Here is a 16,766-nt window from a genome sequence, read left to right as displayed (position 1 = left end):
TGTTTATAGCACAGTTTGTGCAGGGAGGGGGAATGGTGTGGAACAACAGTTAATTAAATATATGATTTTAGCAGAACATGATCATCATCTCAGACATATGCTTATGGTGGATATCAGAACCAGGTCTATTCATAATTACTTAATGTAATTACCACTACCCTTTTGAATTTCTCCTTGTTTACATACACTATTAGAGTCAGTAGGTGATTGGAGACTGGCGAAGCTGTTCAACACATTAGCTTTTGGAAGAAACATGTTTGTTTATTTCTAACAAGTAGGTTAATTTCTTGAACCAACCAGCATCTTTTATATTATGTCTGTTCAATATGCCAAAAAGCAATTACTTTTTTCTTTATCTATTATTGGGAGGCCAATATTAATTAATACTGCCTTCCTCCTAATTCAATACAACGTACACTGTGTTAGTGAACATTGTGTTTTCAAAAAATGTATCAGCAACATTAGCTTCTTTTTAAAATTGATTATAGCAACTGTATCTCTGAATGTTACTGTAGGTAGCAAACAAGTCTCTTAACAAAATATAACTTCATGTAATCATGTGAATTTATTTTAGACCAAAGAGGAATGTTTTGGTTCTGCTGCTGAGAGAGTCAGCATTTCTTGTGGTGCCAGCAAGTGTACCATGACTGGTCGTGGTATGTGCTATCCTGTCTGTGGGATGGTACATATAAACGATCCTTGCTACTAATGGAACAATGTAGTGGGTGTCATCTCTAAAACTACATGTCAAAATTACCAAATGTTTCACATCCTACAGCCGATGATTAATAAATCAATGTGCTCTAGTGGTGTTGTTAAACAAAACAAACTTGTTTTAACTCTTGTGGTGCTAATCACATTTTGGTATAGAATGTATGTATGTATGTCTAGATAACAAAGTGATTTCTCGTGAAAGACTATTTTTTGTGTTAAACTTGAGTCAGACCACACTTGTCAATATATACTCCAGATTTAATCAGGACGATTCGACAGAGGTTTTCATGAGGACTAATTTGTGTCATCGTCTGGTTCCTCCTACGTACATGTAGTTACAGACTTAACTCAACATCTACTAAAACTACATCAAGAAACAAATGTCCCCTCCACACACACTCTCACACATCGAAACCCACGCATAAATGAAGGATGTACATGTACATGTAGGCTGGCCATTATAGAAATCAGTCAATATATTTGGGATATTGCCATTTAAAAAAAAACACAATAGAAGTGATCATGCTGTTTTATGAATTTAGATATTACAAAAATGAAAACCCATTAACAACCTGTAGTGCCAGGTGGGGGGAGTTTGGGGGGGGGGGAGTTCAGGGCAAGGGATGTTGAACAAAATAATTAAGGAAGACAATAATAATAATTTCTTTTAAAATCACATCTTATTCCACGCTGAGGGATCACTTTCAGGGCCCATGCTTATAAAACTTTTACAGTCCAGACTCAATCTTTAATGACATCACACGCATACAATTTGTTATGACATTACTGTCTTAGACTCTATTAGAGTCTCGAGTCTAGACTCTAAAAGTGTTAGAAGCACCAGGCCTGGTGTATCCGTTTTATGTTGTAGTAATATTGAATTCATAAAACAAATTGTAGCTGAGAATTATTTTCTTCTTTTTTGGGTGGTGATAGGCACTACCGTTCTTTAATTTCCACCCAATAAGAACATACTATTTGTCATAAAAAAGGACTGTAACATATACATGTACATTAGTAATATTACCAAGTTTCAATTTTTCACTGAATTATTTCTTTGTTATTTGCCACAAAAGGTTTTTTTTATCTGTTCATGGACATGAATAAAGATTTGTATTCATCACTTTATGTTTGTGAAATGTTTCGTATTTGTCACCACTGGATTTGTTATGCCTCCATTAAATAATAACTAATTACTATCCCACCCGTGTTTCCTCTGGGGCATTAGTTGTCATCTTAAAATGTGTTATAAAAATTAAAACAGTCATCATAAACCAGAGCCTACTACATCTACACATCCTACGAGACAATCAGTAATTACAACCTCTCGTTATCAATCTATATACATGCAATCATCATAAGTCTTGTCATGTAAAACAGCTTCAGGCAATGCAGTAATTATACTCCATTATTGTCAATACGTTTATGACAAGAGGAAAAGTGGTTGGCTGTCATTACATATGAGGCACTGCCAAGCAAGTGTTGGGCGGTGGATCTGTGCTCTATCCGCGATGAAACGTCCCCTCTACTCCCCACTCATCCCGCAGTCAATGGGAAGGCGAAGTGAGTGAATAATCAATAGTGTGGCGTGTGGCAGCCAGTAGCGCTAGCTCACAGAGGCCTATCACACTGACAAGTCGCTTTCACACAATGTGAACCCGCATGGTCTCTGACAGTGCAATCAGTAACTTAAAAGATTCTCAAGGAAATCTATGGATTTAACAAGAATAAGGTAGGATGTCTTGAACTCATCATACAAATTCATTCAAGTTTATGGGATTAAAGACTAATGTACACGTAATAGGTATTTTATACCACACGAGAAAGAATACTAAAAATCAGAAATATTACTTTTATTATTATTATTATTATTATTATTATTATTATTATTATTATAGTATCATTATTATAAAATGCTTATTTATCTAAAAACTTTATTTACTTAGTGAATATAAAATTCTGTATTAATATTCTAAGAAAAAAGAAATCACATTAGTTTTTCAATTTATAACAAAAGTAAACCTCTCTGTTTACAAAATTTGTATTAATATTCTAAGAAAAAAGAAATCAAATTAGTTTTTCAATAAAAAAAAAATGAAGATAAAGGAAAACGTTAACACACATCTACAACAGAAGACATTATTCTTAATGTTGGTTAGAAGGTTTTCTGTCGATAAATGAATTCACAGTGAAAAAAATGTATTATATAAGTAATAAAAACTTGTAATGTCATAACATAATACATAGAACAGTATCATTATATTTTTTCTATCAAAGACAAGTTCTGGAAACATATAAATTAAATTTCCCGAACTGCAAAAATTAAAGATTTTTTTGTATATTTTTAAATTATGATTCATGAAAAATTAAGGAAAGTATCTATATCACTCTGCTACCAAAACCCAATCCAGTATTAAATGTATGGCAATATGTATAACTTTTGATATATTACCAAAATTGTCTTGCCAAATTTAAATGCATTTTAAAACATCTAAATATATCTTACAAACTACAATGTATAAAAATAAATGAAATGTATAATAGATGCAAATATTATTTTTTTAAGTATTCAGGGAAGTTTAACATATTTTAAGAAGTTAAAATGTCAATTTCTATCTTGAAAACTTTAAAATACCTTGTGAATTTTAAATAGTTTGCAAACTATAATTGTAGTATGAGACAGTTACATGTAGATGAGCGTGTAAATTTTATTCCAAGATTTAACCAGCATTTTGTCATGCCTGGCATACCATTAAGATACCAGATCTCATAAATATACATATCAGTGTGAGGTCTAAAATGTCTAGTTGCATTGTAGTGATCAAAAGCTATTCATTAATATATTTCTATTACTTAATTTAGGTTTTTTTAATTGTGCATACCATTTAAAATGATTTAATACTGTTTTAACTCTATAAATTAACTATGATTACATAAAACTAAATTTATTATTAGATATACACTGTACATACAACAGATGAAAACAAGAACATAAAGTGTTATTTAATTAAAAGACTACAAAAATAAAGACACTTATATAATTACGTTCTAACAGTTATAAAAAAAAATTAAATTATGGAACTTTCAATTCTATTTTTTTTTTAATATTTAGAGGGTTTTTAAACATGGAAATATCTGTCTGTTTTTCTCATAAGGTGGGGTTGGTAATTAGCACAAATACGTTTAGACTTTTGGCAGGTTTTGTATATTCACAGTGTGTGACGATCTATGGTAAATGATCTCGTTTTCATACTTAAACAATTACACAGCCACAGAAATACTGCTTAATAGCTCAAACATCAGTAATCTATGCAAGTAATAATTAAGCAAAAGAATACAAAAACAAAAACGATAATATACCTGAGGAAATATTCATATAAATTATATTTAAATGCATAAAAACTGTTTGACAAGTGATAAAAAGAGAAGGCATGTGGGAGTGATAGAGCTGCTCAGTGAAACACTTAATACATGTGTACATGTCAGACACATATAATATATTATTTTTCTTTTCTTTTAAAGACATGTTAGCAAGACTTATTTAACTATTTAACTTTAATCCCGTTGAATAATTACCTGTATGAAGCAAATATATTTTTCCAATTCAATATTATTACAGAGTACAATATTTCGCGTGACTTCATGTGTTGGTTATGCAAATTTAAGTTCATGCAAACCGCCAATTGTTTACATGGTGAACCACTACTCATTCTAAAGGTAATTTTACCAATTATCAAAGAAATTGTTCTAAAAAAAAGTAAAAATGTATATTGCATATTGCTTAAACTTAGAGTATCTAACTGCAGCTGTAAATATTGTCTTCTTTGTGTAAATAATGAGTACAACATATGTAACTGAACTATTGGTTACCTGGGTAAAAATCACATGAATTGAGTTTTTGAAATACATGTATAGTTTTCACTTTTTAAAAACGTATATGCAAGTAGTATATCCACCATAATGTAAATCTGGAGCCAGGACCATGTTGGTCTTTAATATGTTTGTCAGTACAGGTATATACAAAAATTATATATCATAGAAAAAAACATGGTTTTTGTTTGTTTTTTTAAGTGCTGTATTTATGTGCAAGCCAGAGGATTTCAACTTTCATGGGAAACACATTTTGGGTTCCGTGCCCTGAGATCATGGGAACCCATCGGAAACTATTTTTAGGTTCCATGAAAACAAATTATGCGAACCCATTTCTTATACCATAATGCAATGGATTGTCAAAATGCTATGCAGGTTGGGTAATATGTTTGCACCATCACCGAGATACACTGAGTCACGGTGAGTGCTGAACGCAAGATACATCGATCTGTTTGCATTATGGCCAATTCTGGGCTGAAAAAGTTGAGTCCGCCTAAGCACCCGATTATCCAATGCACAAACCCGTGGAAAGAATGAATGAATGAATGTTTAACGACACCCCAGCACGAAAAATACATCGGCTATTGGGTGTCAAACCATGGTTAATGCAAAACTAAAGTGATGATCAACATCAATATAAAAATTCAACAATTAAATAAAAACACAGTGTAAAGGACTGTGCAAAAATACAAATATCACAGATAGATAAAATTAAAATTTACAATAAAAGTCAGTATCAAGTAGAAACTGTCACATAAGTTCTGGATGGAATCGAAATGATTCCATTACATTAGTTTCTCCAAATATATCTTTTCGAGTTTCTCTGAGATGAGGACACTCCACCAAAATGTGGCATACCATCAGAGTACACTGACAGCGCTCACACTGAGGTGGAAGACTTTCTTTAAGATAAATGAATGGGTCAAGTAAGTATGACTGATGCGGGCACGACACAAGACTATTTTATCCTTCCTGCACTGTCTATAGGAGGACTGCCACTCTCCCAAGACTGGCTTGATAGCATGAAGCTTGTTCACAACCTCACCGTCCCAATCACGTTGCCAAGTCGAAAAGATAAATTAAACCCGTGGAAAGAGACACGTTTTCAAACTCAATATTTTTGACACAGTCACCTTTAATACTCACGTGCGTGCGTGACATCAGCAATAAATTTGTCGACTTCAGTGACAGTAATAAAAGGTTAATTGATTTTGGTTCAAATGTGCAATTTACATATGGATCAATTATTTATATATATATGCGTACGCGGGTACAATGTAGCCTTTTTGTAGGCTCATACCTATTATTACCTACATTATCGAAACGAGAATGGACTCGTGTGTGAGAGTGGATGCATTTGCACGTGTACAATAGGACTGCAAACTCTACATCTAACAGATATCAGATCGTTATCGACTACATCGACTTCGACTTCAAAATTGCCACTAAATGGCCATTTTGTTAAAGTTTTCAAAGAAACGGATTCAGACTTTTTCTTCTTTGGAGCAGATGCCATGATGTCAATATTACAATTTTTGGTCGAGTTTGATTTGAGCGCGGTGTCGAACTCTGATTCAGGTTTACTTGAACACTGAGAAGTATGGCGAACACTAAAATCCGAATCGGGTGTCGTGATTGTGTTGAAAACTATCTGCAGTAGTTTTATATGAGAAACATTATTATTTATATATTACATATAGATAAATATTTTTTTTTTTTTAATCGACATAATAATCATGGGAAACGAAATTTCGGTTCCGTGGTTTTGCCAACAAGCTACCGGTAACGATCGTTACCGTGAAATCCGATGGCCTGTATGTGCATTTTTCACAGATTAATTTTGTTTACATGTTACTAGGAGCAAGCCCCAGTATCCTAGTAGTATTTCAGGCACTTTGCACCCTTCATTTTAGTGTTCACTTGCTATTAGGCTGTGGCTATATATTGTTACACTACACTTAAAATACAGAGAGGTGTTAAAAAGCTAGTTTAAACATGCAGAACAATTAAGCAGGTTCTGAATGAAGTTCTGAAATAGCTGCAGTTATGAGGCTGTACATGTACACATGTACCTGCCGAGTATGTTCACTTTGTCTGCTGCCTACCATACTCTCCATTACATGCAGGTTTCAAAGACTGCACCGCTTCATGTGAGTTTTCAGTTGTTAATGGTGGATGCTCTAATCTACGTGCTCAGTTACCTTGCTATCATGCATCTCTTGTCACGCCTGGGGCGCGATGCACTTCAATGGCAGAGTGATTGCCTCAGGTGTAATGTTTGTTGGTTGGTTTTGTTTAACAGCACCACTAGAGCACATTGATTTATTATTCATCAGCTATTGTCCAGATGTCAAACATTTGGTAATTTTGATATACAGTCTTAGTGGAAACCTGCTACATTTTCCCAGTAGTAGCAAGGGATCTTTTATATGCAACATCTCACAGGCAGGATAGCACATACCACGGCCTTTGATATACCAGACGTGGTGCACTGGCTGAAACAAGAAATAGCCGAGTGGGCCCACCAAGACAAATACCAATTAACTAGACGAGGTTGATATTTTACATATTAAAAAACACGAGTAGCGAATTCTATTTATCCTATAACACTTCTAAAATAACATTTTAATTAACTTTTTAGTAAATCACAGTACTAAAGTCGCCGCCATCAGTAATATGATATCATCATGATTAGCACAAATTAGTTTGACGTCACGCATTTTAACTAAAATTTTAAAACATTACACTCAGGTACACAGGTTTTTTTTGGCTTGTAAGCAAATGACCCATCCACAGCAACACATTACCTAGAGACCTTGTAAATTTGCATACCATTTTTAACCAGGTTAATACACTAAAATTATCACATGGGTTTATGACATGGATATCATGGGTAAGTTATACGATAAATATATATATTTATTGACATTATGCTTGAATGGTTGTTCTGCATTACAGTTTTATCTACCCAAATCTACTTCTTAAGAATAAGAAAGGTAATATGTTTATATATACACATAAAGCTACTTGTGGGTGTGGGCAATGTTTTACTTCCGTCAGTGACTTCGACAAATAGTTTTACTCAAAACAGCAAGTAGAGAGGCAGGGGTCGAATTTTAAACTTTGGAGGCATAGAAATTAAGGAACTAAAACAAGTCACATAGGCACCAAAGCAAACTTTCCATCAAGTTTTTTCTCAGACAAAAGTTATTTCACCATGCAGAGTCTCTGCCAGAGGGCAAATTGTTTTGCAGATTTTTGTTTTAAAGTTAACCTTTTGACAAAATTAATTACTCTACTTATCATTACTATATGATTTTCTTAACCCTAAACCTAAACTTAACACATTTTCTTTCAGGAGGAGGCCCCCCATACTCCCTGTTGACTGTGGTAGTATTCAATTTCATAGCGCCATACCAAAATTTTTCTTTCTGGCAGAATCACTGCCATGGATGCCCTTTATTACTTTACCAATGCTAAATTCACTATCTTACATTTAGACAACATGGGATGTATGGGAAGGGCATGGTGGCAAACTATGTAAGGCACTGTGACTTCTTTCCGTCAGTGACTTCGACAAATAGTTTTACTCAAAACAACAAGTGGAGAGGCAGGGGTCAAATTTTAAACTTTGGATGCACAGAAATGAAGGAACCAAAACAAGTTGCATAGGCACCAAAGCAAACTTTCTATCAAATTATTTCACCATGGATGCCTTTTATCACTTTACCAATGCTAAATTCATTATCTTACATATAGACAACATGGGATGTATGGTAAGGGCACGGTGACAAACCAGGTCAACAAGGTCTAATTTTGGGGCAAGAGGTCAAAAGCTAATGGGTACATTATCCATTTTCATATTGATGATGGGCAAAACAGAAGCCAGCTAATGAATGGATAAATGATGATGACAGTAATTAGTTTTGATGTTCTATGAAGGTTCCAGGTATTGTTTGAAGTGTAACCACACACTACTCCGCAGTCTGGCCTGCTTACCCAGGAGAACCAGCTTCAGTGGCATCATGGTTTAGCCATTGGATATAAGGCTGGTAGGTACAGGGTTCACAACCCGGTACCGGCTCCCACTCAGAGCAAGTTTTAACGACTCAATGGGTAGGTGTAAGACCATTACGCCCTCTTCTCACTCACTAACCACTACCCTCTGTCCTGGACAGACAGCCCAGATAGCTGAGGTGTGTGCCCAGGACAGCATGCTTGAACCTTAAATGGATATAAGCACGAAAATAAGTTGAAATGAAATGCCCAGGAGAGAGGTTAATGGGTTAGTTAGATCAAATTAAAGTTTGGAGCACATTAATTATATGTCAAAATTACTAAATGTTTGACATCTGGACAATAGCTGATGATTAATAAATCAGTGTGCTCTAGTGGTGTCGTTAAAACAAAACAAACTATCCGATGTATTATATGTCAGAACAAATATTTCCCAAGTTATGACAATTTGTGGTTCATTATTACTAATTTGTTATTTCAAATTCCATCTACTTCATGCTAACACATACAGCACATTGTGCCCAGGAGAGACATGCTTGGACCGTATCTATATACAGGCACATACATAGAGTACCCCATCCATGACCTGAAATTGCCATGTATTGTCAAAAAGAAAATTAGTCAAATACCGTATCACATAATAATTAATTCTACAGTGCAATTTGTTTCATTCAGTTATTGTGCAGTCTTCTTTCTTTCTCTACGCATGCATCATGCTCCTACATGTACCTATAACAAAAGGTTTTGCATGTTTGTACAATTAACAGCCGAAGTGTTATGCAATTTGACCATCTCACGTACCAAAAATTCATGTTACTACCAGCTTGCACTGTACATTTCATTTCAACTTATTTTCGTGCTCATATCCAATTAAGGTTCAAGCATGCTGTCCTGGGCACACACCTCAGCTATCTGGACAGTGGGTTAGTTGTTAGTGGTTAGTGAGAGAGAAGAGGGTGTAGTGGTCTTACACCTACCCATTGAGTTGTCAAAACTCACTCTGGGTGGGAGCCGGTACGGGGCTATGAACCCAGTACCTACCAGCAGCCTTATGTCCAATGGCTTAACCATGTCGCCACCAAGGCCGGTTGCACTGTACAGCACTAGTTAGTCTGATTCACTTTCTTAATTCCATCAACAAATGATGCACCAGTGACATCACGTTGTATCGCATGTTTCATAGTAGGAGAATTGAAACACACTGCATAACTAATCTTTGTTAAGTCGAATTAACATCAGGCTTGCCACAGAAGTTTGTTAATGTATCCCCAGCACCAAATGTATACACTGACACTTTCACCCGGACAAAACTGAGAAGATAACGAATGGACAATACAGCTTTTCCCATGTAGAACTAATGAGTTTATTCACAGAGAAAGCTCACCCCATGCATGTTGTAATTAACTCTGTATGTTTTCCGAAAGCTTTCAGGTTTATTGTGTTTCAGAGGAAGTGCGTACAAGATGTGCACATGTATACACATGTATTTAGCTTTGTGGATTACAGGTCTTATTGTACCAAATCAGAGAGTTTGCTGTCAAAGTTTGAGCTGTGACAAAAACTTTGTTTTGTTTAACAAAACCACTAGAGCACACTTATTTATTAAACCTGGACTATTGGGAAACAAATTGTTTTGTTTCATGACACCACTAGAGCACATTGATTCATTAATCATTGGCTATTGGATATAAAATATTGGGTAATTTTGACATAGTCGAGAGGAAACCTGCTACATTTTCCCATTAGTAGCAAGGGACCTTTTATATGCTTTTTCCCCACAGACAGGATAGCACATACCATAGCCTTTGATATACCAGTCGTGGTGCACTGGCTAGGCTGAGAAATACCCCAATGGGCCCACGAATGGGGATCATGCCATCAGGCGAGCACTCTATCACTGGGCTATGTCCCGCCACTTTTGAGCAGTAAAAGCAGCTGCATTCATTCATTCATTTATAGTCATTTCAGTGCTTCTATCCAATTACGGTTGAAGCACACTGTCCTGGGCACACATACACATCAGCTCTCAGACAGTGGCTTAGTAGCTAGTTTGTTAGTGTCTGATGAACACTGGCAGCTCGGATTGGTAGTAGTGTGTCACTCTGGTTTTATCCTTTGTCAATAAATTAATACTTTTATTTGGTATACAGTTGTTATGCAGTATACACTAACAGGCTGAAACAAGTGCAAAATACTTTTAAAAAGAAGGAAGGAAGGAAATGACACACTCAACACATTTTATTTATGGTTAAATGGCATTGGACATATGCTTAAGGACCACACAAATATTGAGAGAAGACCACATATAGGATAGTACATACCACAGCCTTTGTTACACCAGATTGATTGGGCATTAGGCGAGGGCTGTACCACTGAGCTATACATTACGCCCCACTTTAAAAAAATTACAGAAGCGTATTATTGGCACCATATAAAATAATTTTATTTGCCAACAAACAATATTGGAAAAATTAACTTTATTTTGGGCAAAAATCAACTTTAATCTTGGAAAAAATCAACTTTAATCTTGGAATAGAACTGTTGAAGGTTTCTAATAAAAAATAAAAAAACCCATTCATTAAATCTCTTAAATGTTACGTGACCCACCCATTTTCTTGCAGATAGATTAAATGTGAGATGCCATATTTTTATTGGCATACATTGTACTTCCTGGTTGTGTTGCTTAAATCAGTTTTATTAGAAAATGTTAACATTATCAGCAATGGCAATTGATTTTGTCCAAGAGAACCTACAGTTGGCTTCTGAATGTGGCTCCCACTGTGACTATATACATGCAAATAATTAGGCAGCCTTTCACGATACAAATGAGATTTATTCATTTTCTCTGGTATTATGTGCTGTTAAATCGACCAAAATACTCAGTATAATACTGGCACTTTCCCTGGGGAAAATGCCTTAAGTAGTTTATTGCTGTCTTCGGAAATTTGATTTGTTAAAAAAACGAAATACAAAATAAAATACTGCAGGCATACATGCCAGTAAATCCATTGTAATAAACTCTTTATAAAGTCACAGAAAAATATTCCCAAATTATAGAAAAAGCTGAATAATTGTTGAAAGATAGTGAATCATAAAATATTACCAATCTGCTGGATCATCAAAAAGTAAATGACTGATTTATTACTGCTGATATTCTAATGTTATTGGGTCACCAGGTAAACATTTAATGGGCTATAATCAGGGCAACTAGCTGAGGTGTTTTTAAGCAAGCTTATCATGGACATTGCTTCTACTCATAAATACTCGGTAGATAAATTAAGTTCGTATTGAGTATTTGTAGTTTATACTAGATGCCAATAATTTATGTTTAAACAATTATATTTGCAAGCTACAATAATAAATCTTTGTAGCTCTTTGACTATTGCTCAGACTTGAAACAGTATGTATGGGACTTGATTACTTGGACATGTAGTTGATTTTGGCTTTGTCACATCTTTAAGATATAAAGATATACATTTTATATAAATATTTATTATAATTACAATTTAGTTTTATAAAGATACATGTTTATTTGGGTTTTTTACTGAAGAACAAAAATGTTAATATTTATAAGATATTAAAAGAGAGGTTTAGTGCTTATTCATACCCATTCTAGATAGTAAAAGAGAAACAGTTTATTTTATATGAAATGACACATAGCAAGTTTGCATGATATTCTATTTACTACTTAAATACATGTACATAAGATGTAGATTAATTTTTCTCCCATCCCTAACCATGCAAGACAGACCCATTCCATGACGTCAGCCCATATGGAATAAATCTGTCTTGCATAGGTTATGATGTCATTGCATCTAACATGGGGAGTAATATGTCGTTGGTAATATATGATGCCATACTAATGTGAGTTGGTTAGTTTTAGATAGATATTTTGTTAAAACCTTCATAATAAAAGCTATCTTGTTAATTTGTAGTGTTAAATTATATGAAACAGGTGCGGCAAATATGATAGTGTAGTTTATTTATGATAAAATGATCAAATAAAGTAGTTACTTTTTCAGCCATCTTTATTTGTTCATGTGAAATAATGGTTTATTTATTGAATGGATGGGAGAAAAAGCCTCCTTCATATGCGGCCATTTGGAATAGAAAAAATACACCCTCGGCGGTGGAAATTTCAAGCCTGGGACTCGGCAAGCCTTGTCCCGGGTCTAAATTTCCACCACCTCGGGTGTACTTTTTCTATCCCACATGACCACATATGATGGAGTCTATTAGTATACAGTTTTGTATTTGGAAGCCATCTTGTTTTGGTGCAATAACTCGTTTCAGTATTTTGTTCTGCAGTTTGTAAACTTCAGGATATTACTTATTATTATTTAACAAAATTTTAATCACAAAATACATTTAATAATAATATAATTGCACTACTGTACAATGCTATTTATAAAAATTATTTGAACTGGTAGAAGCAGAAGACTTAACAATATGCTGGTTTAATCAGCCAATGGCATTATATGCAGGTGTTATGTCCCACTTGGTTGTAAACCACACTATTTTATATCTTATGGGTAATAAACCTCTATGTTTCATTAGACATCAAATGATGCAAGCAAATAATATGACACAAATGATTTCCTCTCGTTACCAAATCTAATAACTGTCTCGTTACAGAAAACCATTGCAAGAAGAGGTTGTCCTGAGAATGCCGACTATTAAGCATCCGTCCATCCAGAGATATGAGAACAAGGAAGATTGCCCAGCCAGCCATTTAGTCTGGAGAATTACAACACACATGAGTGGCTCGTAAGACTATGGCCCAGGGAAGTTGGAACTTTTCTGCACCACAAACAAATGGATTTAGCAGCACGCAAATGGGCTATTTCCAAAGCAGTGATGATGCAATTATGTCAACACCATTGTACTGGATAGCTGGACCAAGGTCAAACGGCACGCGTGTTTTAGAGGAAAACAACAGCTTTTTGCAAATCTGTGATTCAAACAGCACAACGATTTGGAAGCTTTCTTCACCAGTATGTTCGACACGATTTGAGTCATTTGCAAGCGTGATCATTGTGGCGATTGTCTTAACATTCATTACCCTTTGGACAATTATTGGTAATGTGGGGGTTGTGTTGGCCCTGTACTACTACAGAACCCTCCGCACCATGTCAAACTGTCTCATTGGTAATCTGGCCATCAGTGATTTATTGTTGGCAATTACCGTTCTGCCCATATCTACCACCAACGATATGTTAGGTTACTGGGTGTTCGGGGAGACTATGTGTACAATATGGTTGTGTATCGATGTTCTATACTGCACGGCTTCCATTTGGGGACTGTGTATAATCGCTTTCGACAGGTACACAGCAACGGTGTATCCCATGTGGTACCATGACCATCGGTCTTCGAAGAAACTCATCATTTACATTGTATTCGTGTGGGTATTTTCAATTATCATATCTTTCGCTCCTTTCATTGGATGGCCCGATATGATCCCAAGTTTTCATAGCTACAGCCCTGTTTTGAATCGTTTTGAATGTGTCTTGTTTTCCACTCAGAGTTATGTGTTCTATTCTGCAATAGGATCGTTTGTTCTACCAATCTGCCTTATGGTGTTTTTATACATCCGCATCTTTTCTGTGATACACAAACAATCTCGCTCACTGAAATCAAAGTCTAACCTTTCGTGCTTTACCAAAAATACTTCGCCCAATCAAAATGGCTATCCTGAGATAATCTCCCCTGATGCTGAAACAAACACAGAAATAAACATGCCTCGGGACGAAACGGGCCTGACCGTAATAACAGAGGTGAGTCCAATAACCGAAAGTACATACTTCTTAAGTGTCGGCAATCTAAAACTCCATCAAAACAGTGACTTGAATATGAGTGAGTCTGATACAGAGCAAGTCAATTCAGATTATGAAAACATCTTGCAAACAGGTCCACCTCCTAAACATGAGCAAAGATGTCACAGTCTTCAGATTTCGAACCCAGATTCTGATGCTGCATACATGTTACAGTCGAAAAAGCACTGTCATTCCTCTCTACCTCAAAACGGTATTAGGAAGACTTCACCGGGAATAGGTGATGGTCAGGGTCATCTCAATGGTAAACAGAGTGATACGAAAAGGAGTAAAAGTGTCAGTATCTTCACAGAGTGTTCCTCGGACTCGTCAGAAGAGAAAAGGAGTATGGGAAGGAAAATAAGCCGGGCTTTACCGTGGAATCTGTTGAACGTGGATCACGGCCGGCGAATGACGATCAGCATGAAGCGCCGATTGGAACTCCGCGAGCAACGGGCCACCAAGAGGATGATGCTCATCATGGCATCATTCATTTTCTGTTGGATACCGTTCCTGGTGATGTACGTCACTCGGAGTCTGTACGCCGACTTCTACATGAACGACCACTTCGCCGCCGCCATCATATGGCTGGGCTATGCAAACTCTGGTCTAAACCCAGTGCTGTACACTTTATTCAATGAAGACTTCAAAAAAGCTTTCAAGAAATTACTTCACATAGGTAACCATAGACAGCCTTTTTGATGTCCCTTGAGTATGCAGAATAATTCATAATTTGCTAATAACTAGTTCTATATAATGCAATCGTGGTTGTGAGGCATTGCTTGTGTATTATATATAAAATATATAAAAGACACAAGCAATGTATATATGTATGTATGTATACACACACACTCATAAAAAATATATACATGCTTTCTTTAAAAATAAATTTTGTTATTTTTGTTTTGAGTAAGTCATGTGAAATGATATTTGTTCTCTACATTTAGGTAAAACAGGTACATGTATAACAAACTGTACTTGTATATCGGTTTAAGTAATGAATAATTCTATAATTTGTTTACTTCCTTCACCATATGCGAGGAACAATCTTTCAAAATCTTAGGTAATTAACCGGAAGTCAGTTTGCATAATTTAACCTACGTAACTAATTATTTGATTACATGACTAATACTTCTGTAAACCAGTGATTTATCAAATCAGTTATCTCTAACTTGAATTGAGCAATAGTTCACCACATAACCGATTAGTGGTTTGTGTGAAGTTAAAGCTGCATAACTGGAATGCAAATAGAACGTTGGTTCACATCATTTCATTTCAATTTATTTTCCGTGCTTATTAAGGTTCAAGCATGCTGTCCTGGGCACACACCTCAGCTATGTGAGCTGTCTGTCCAGGACAGTGGGTTAGTTTTTAATTGTTATGTTAGTGGTTAGTGAGAGAGAAGAGGGTGTAGTGGCCTTACACCTACCCACTGAGTCGTTAGAACTCGCTCTGGGTGGGAGCCGGTACCGGGCTGCGAACCCAGTACCTACCAGCCTTATGTCGGATGGTAGCACGACACCACCGAGGCCGGTACTGGGCAGCGAAGCCAGTACCTACCGGCCTTATGTCGGATGGTAGCACGACACCACCGAGGCCGGTACCGGGCTGCGAACCCAGTACCTACCGGCCTTATGTCAGATGGTACCACGACACCACCGAGGCCGGTACCGGGCTGCGAACCCAGTACCTACCAGCCTTATGTCGGATGGTAGCACGCTGCGAACCCAGTACCTACCGGCCTTATGTCGGATGGTAGCACGACACCACCGAGGCCGGTACCAGGCAGCGACCCCAGTACCTACCGGCCTTATGTCGGATGGTAGCACGACACCGCCGAGGCCGGTACCGGGCAGCGAAGCCAGTACCTACCAGCCTTATGTCGGATGGTGGTACCGGGCAGCGAAGCCAGTACCTACCGGCCTTATGTCGGATGGTAGCACGACACCACCGAGGCCGGTACCGGGCAGCGAAGCCAGTACCTACCGGGTCGGATGGTAGCACGACACCACCGAGGCCGGTACCGGGCTGTGACCCCAGTACCTACCGGCCTTATGTCGGATGGTAGCACGACACCACCGAGGCCGGTACCGGGCTGCGAACCCAGTACCTACCGGCCTTATGTCGGATGGTAGCACGACACCACCGAGGCCGGTACCGGGCTGCGAACCCAGTACCTACCGGCCTTATGTCGGATGGTAGCACGACACCACCGAGGCCGGTACCGGGCAGCGACCCCAGTACCTACCGGCCTTATGTCGGATGGTAGCACGACACCACCGAGGCCGGTACCGGGCTGCGAACCCAGTACCTACCGGCCTTATGTCGGATGGTAGCACGACACCACCGAGGCCG

The 16,766-nt window shown here is 37.0% G+C and overlaps 2 protein-coding genes across 2 annotated transcripts in view; one reads left to right on the top strand and one right to left on the bottom strand.

The window, feature by feature from the left end:
• LOC121383634 (phosphatidylinositide phosphatase SAC2-like) overlaps positions 1-16,766 on the bottom strand; it is a 296,678-nt gene that overhangs the window by 209,340 nt on the left and 70,572 nt on the right. The window lies entirely within an intron of this gene.
• On the top strand, positions 1,959-15,791 carry LOC121382548 (octopamine receptor 2-like). The gene is made up of 2 exons (XM_041512004.1): positions 1,959-2,446; positions 13,237-15,791. The coding sequence occupies exon 2, from the start codon at positions 13,377-13,379 to the stop codon at positions 15,111-15,113; it is 1,737 nt and encodes a 578-aa protein (XP_041367938.1). The 5' UTR covers positions 1,959-2,446; positions 13,237-13,376; the 3' UTR covers positions 15,114-15,791.

Source organism: Gigantopelta aegis, chromosome 10 (genome assembly GCF_016097555.1).
Source record: "Gigantopelta aegis isolate Gae_Host chromosome 10, Gae_host_genome, whole genome shotgun sequence".
Lineage (NCBI taxonomy): Eukaryota > Metazoa > Mollusca > Gastropoda > Neomphalida > Peltospiridae > Gigantopelta > Gigantopelta aegis.
The sequence above is the reverse complement of the archived record's forward strand: the minus strand, read 5'-3'. Positions and strand labels throughout refer to the sequence as shown.

Coding starts and splice junctions, on each gene's coding strand:
- LOC121382548 (XM_041512004.1), top strand. CDS start 13,377: ATGGCCCAGGGAAGTTGGAACTTTTCTGCACCACAAACAAATGGATTT.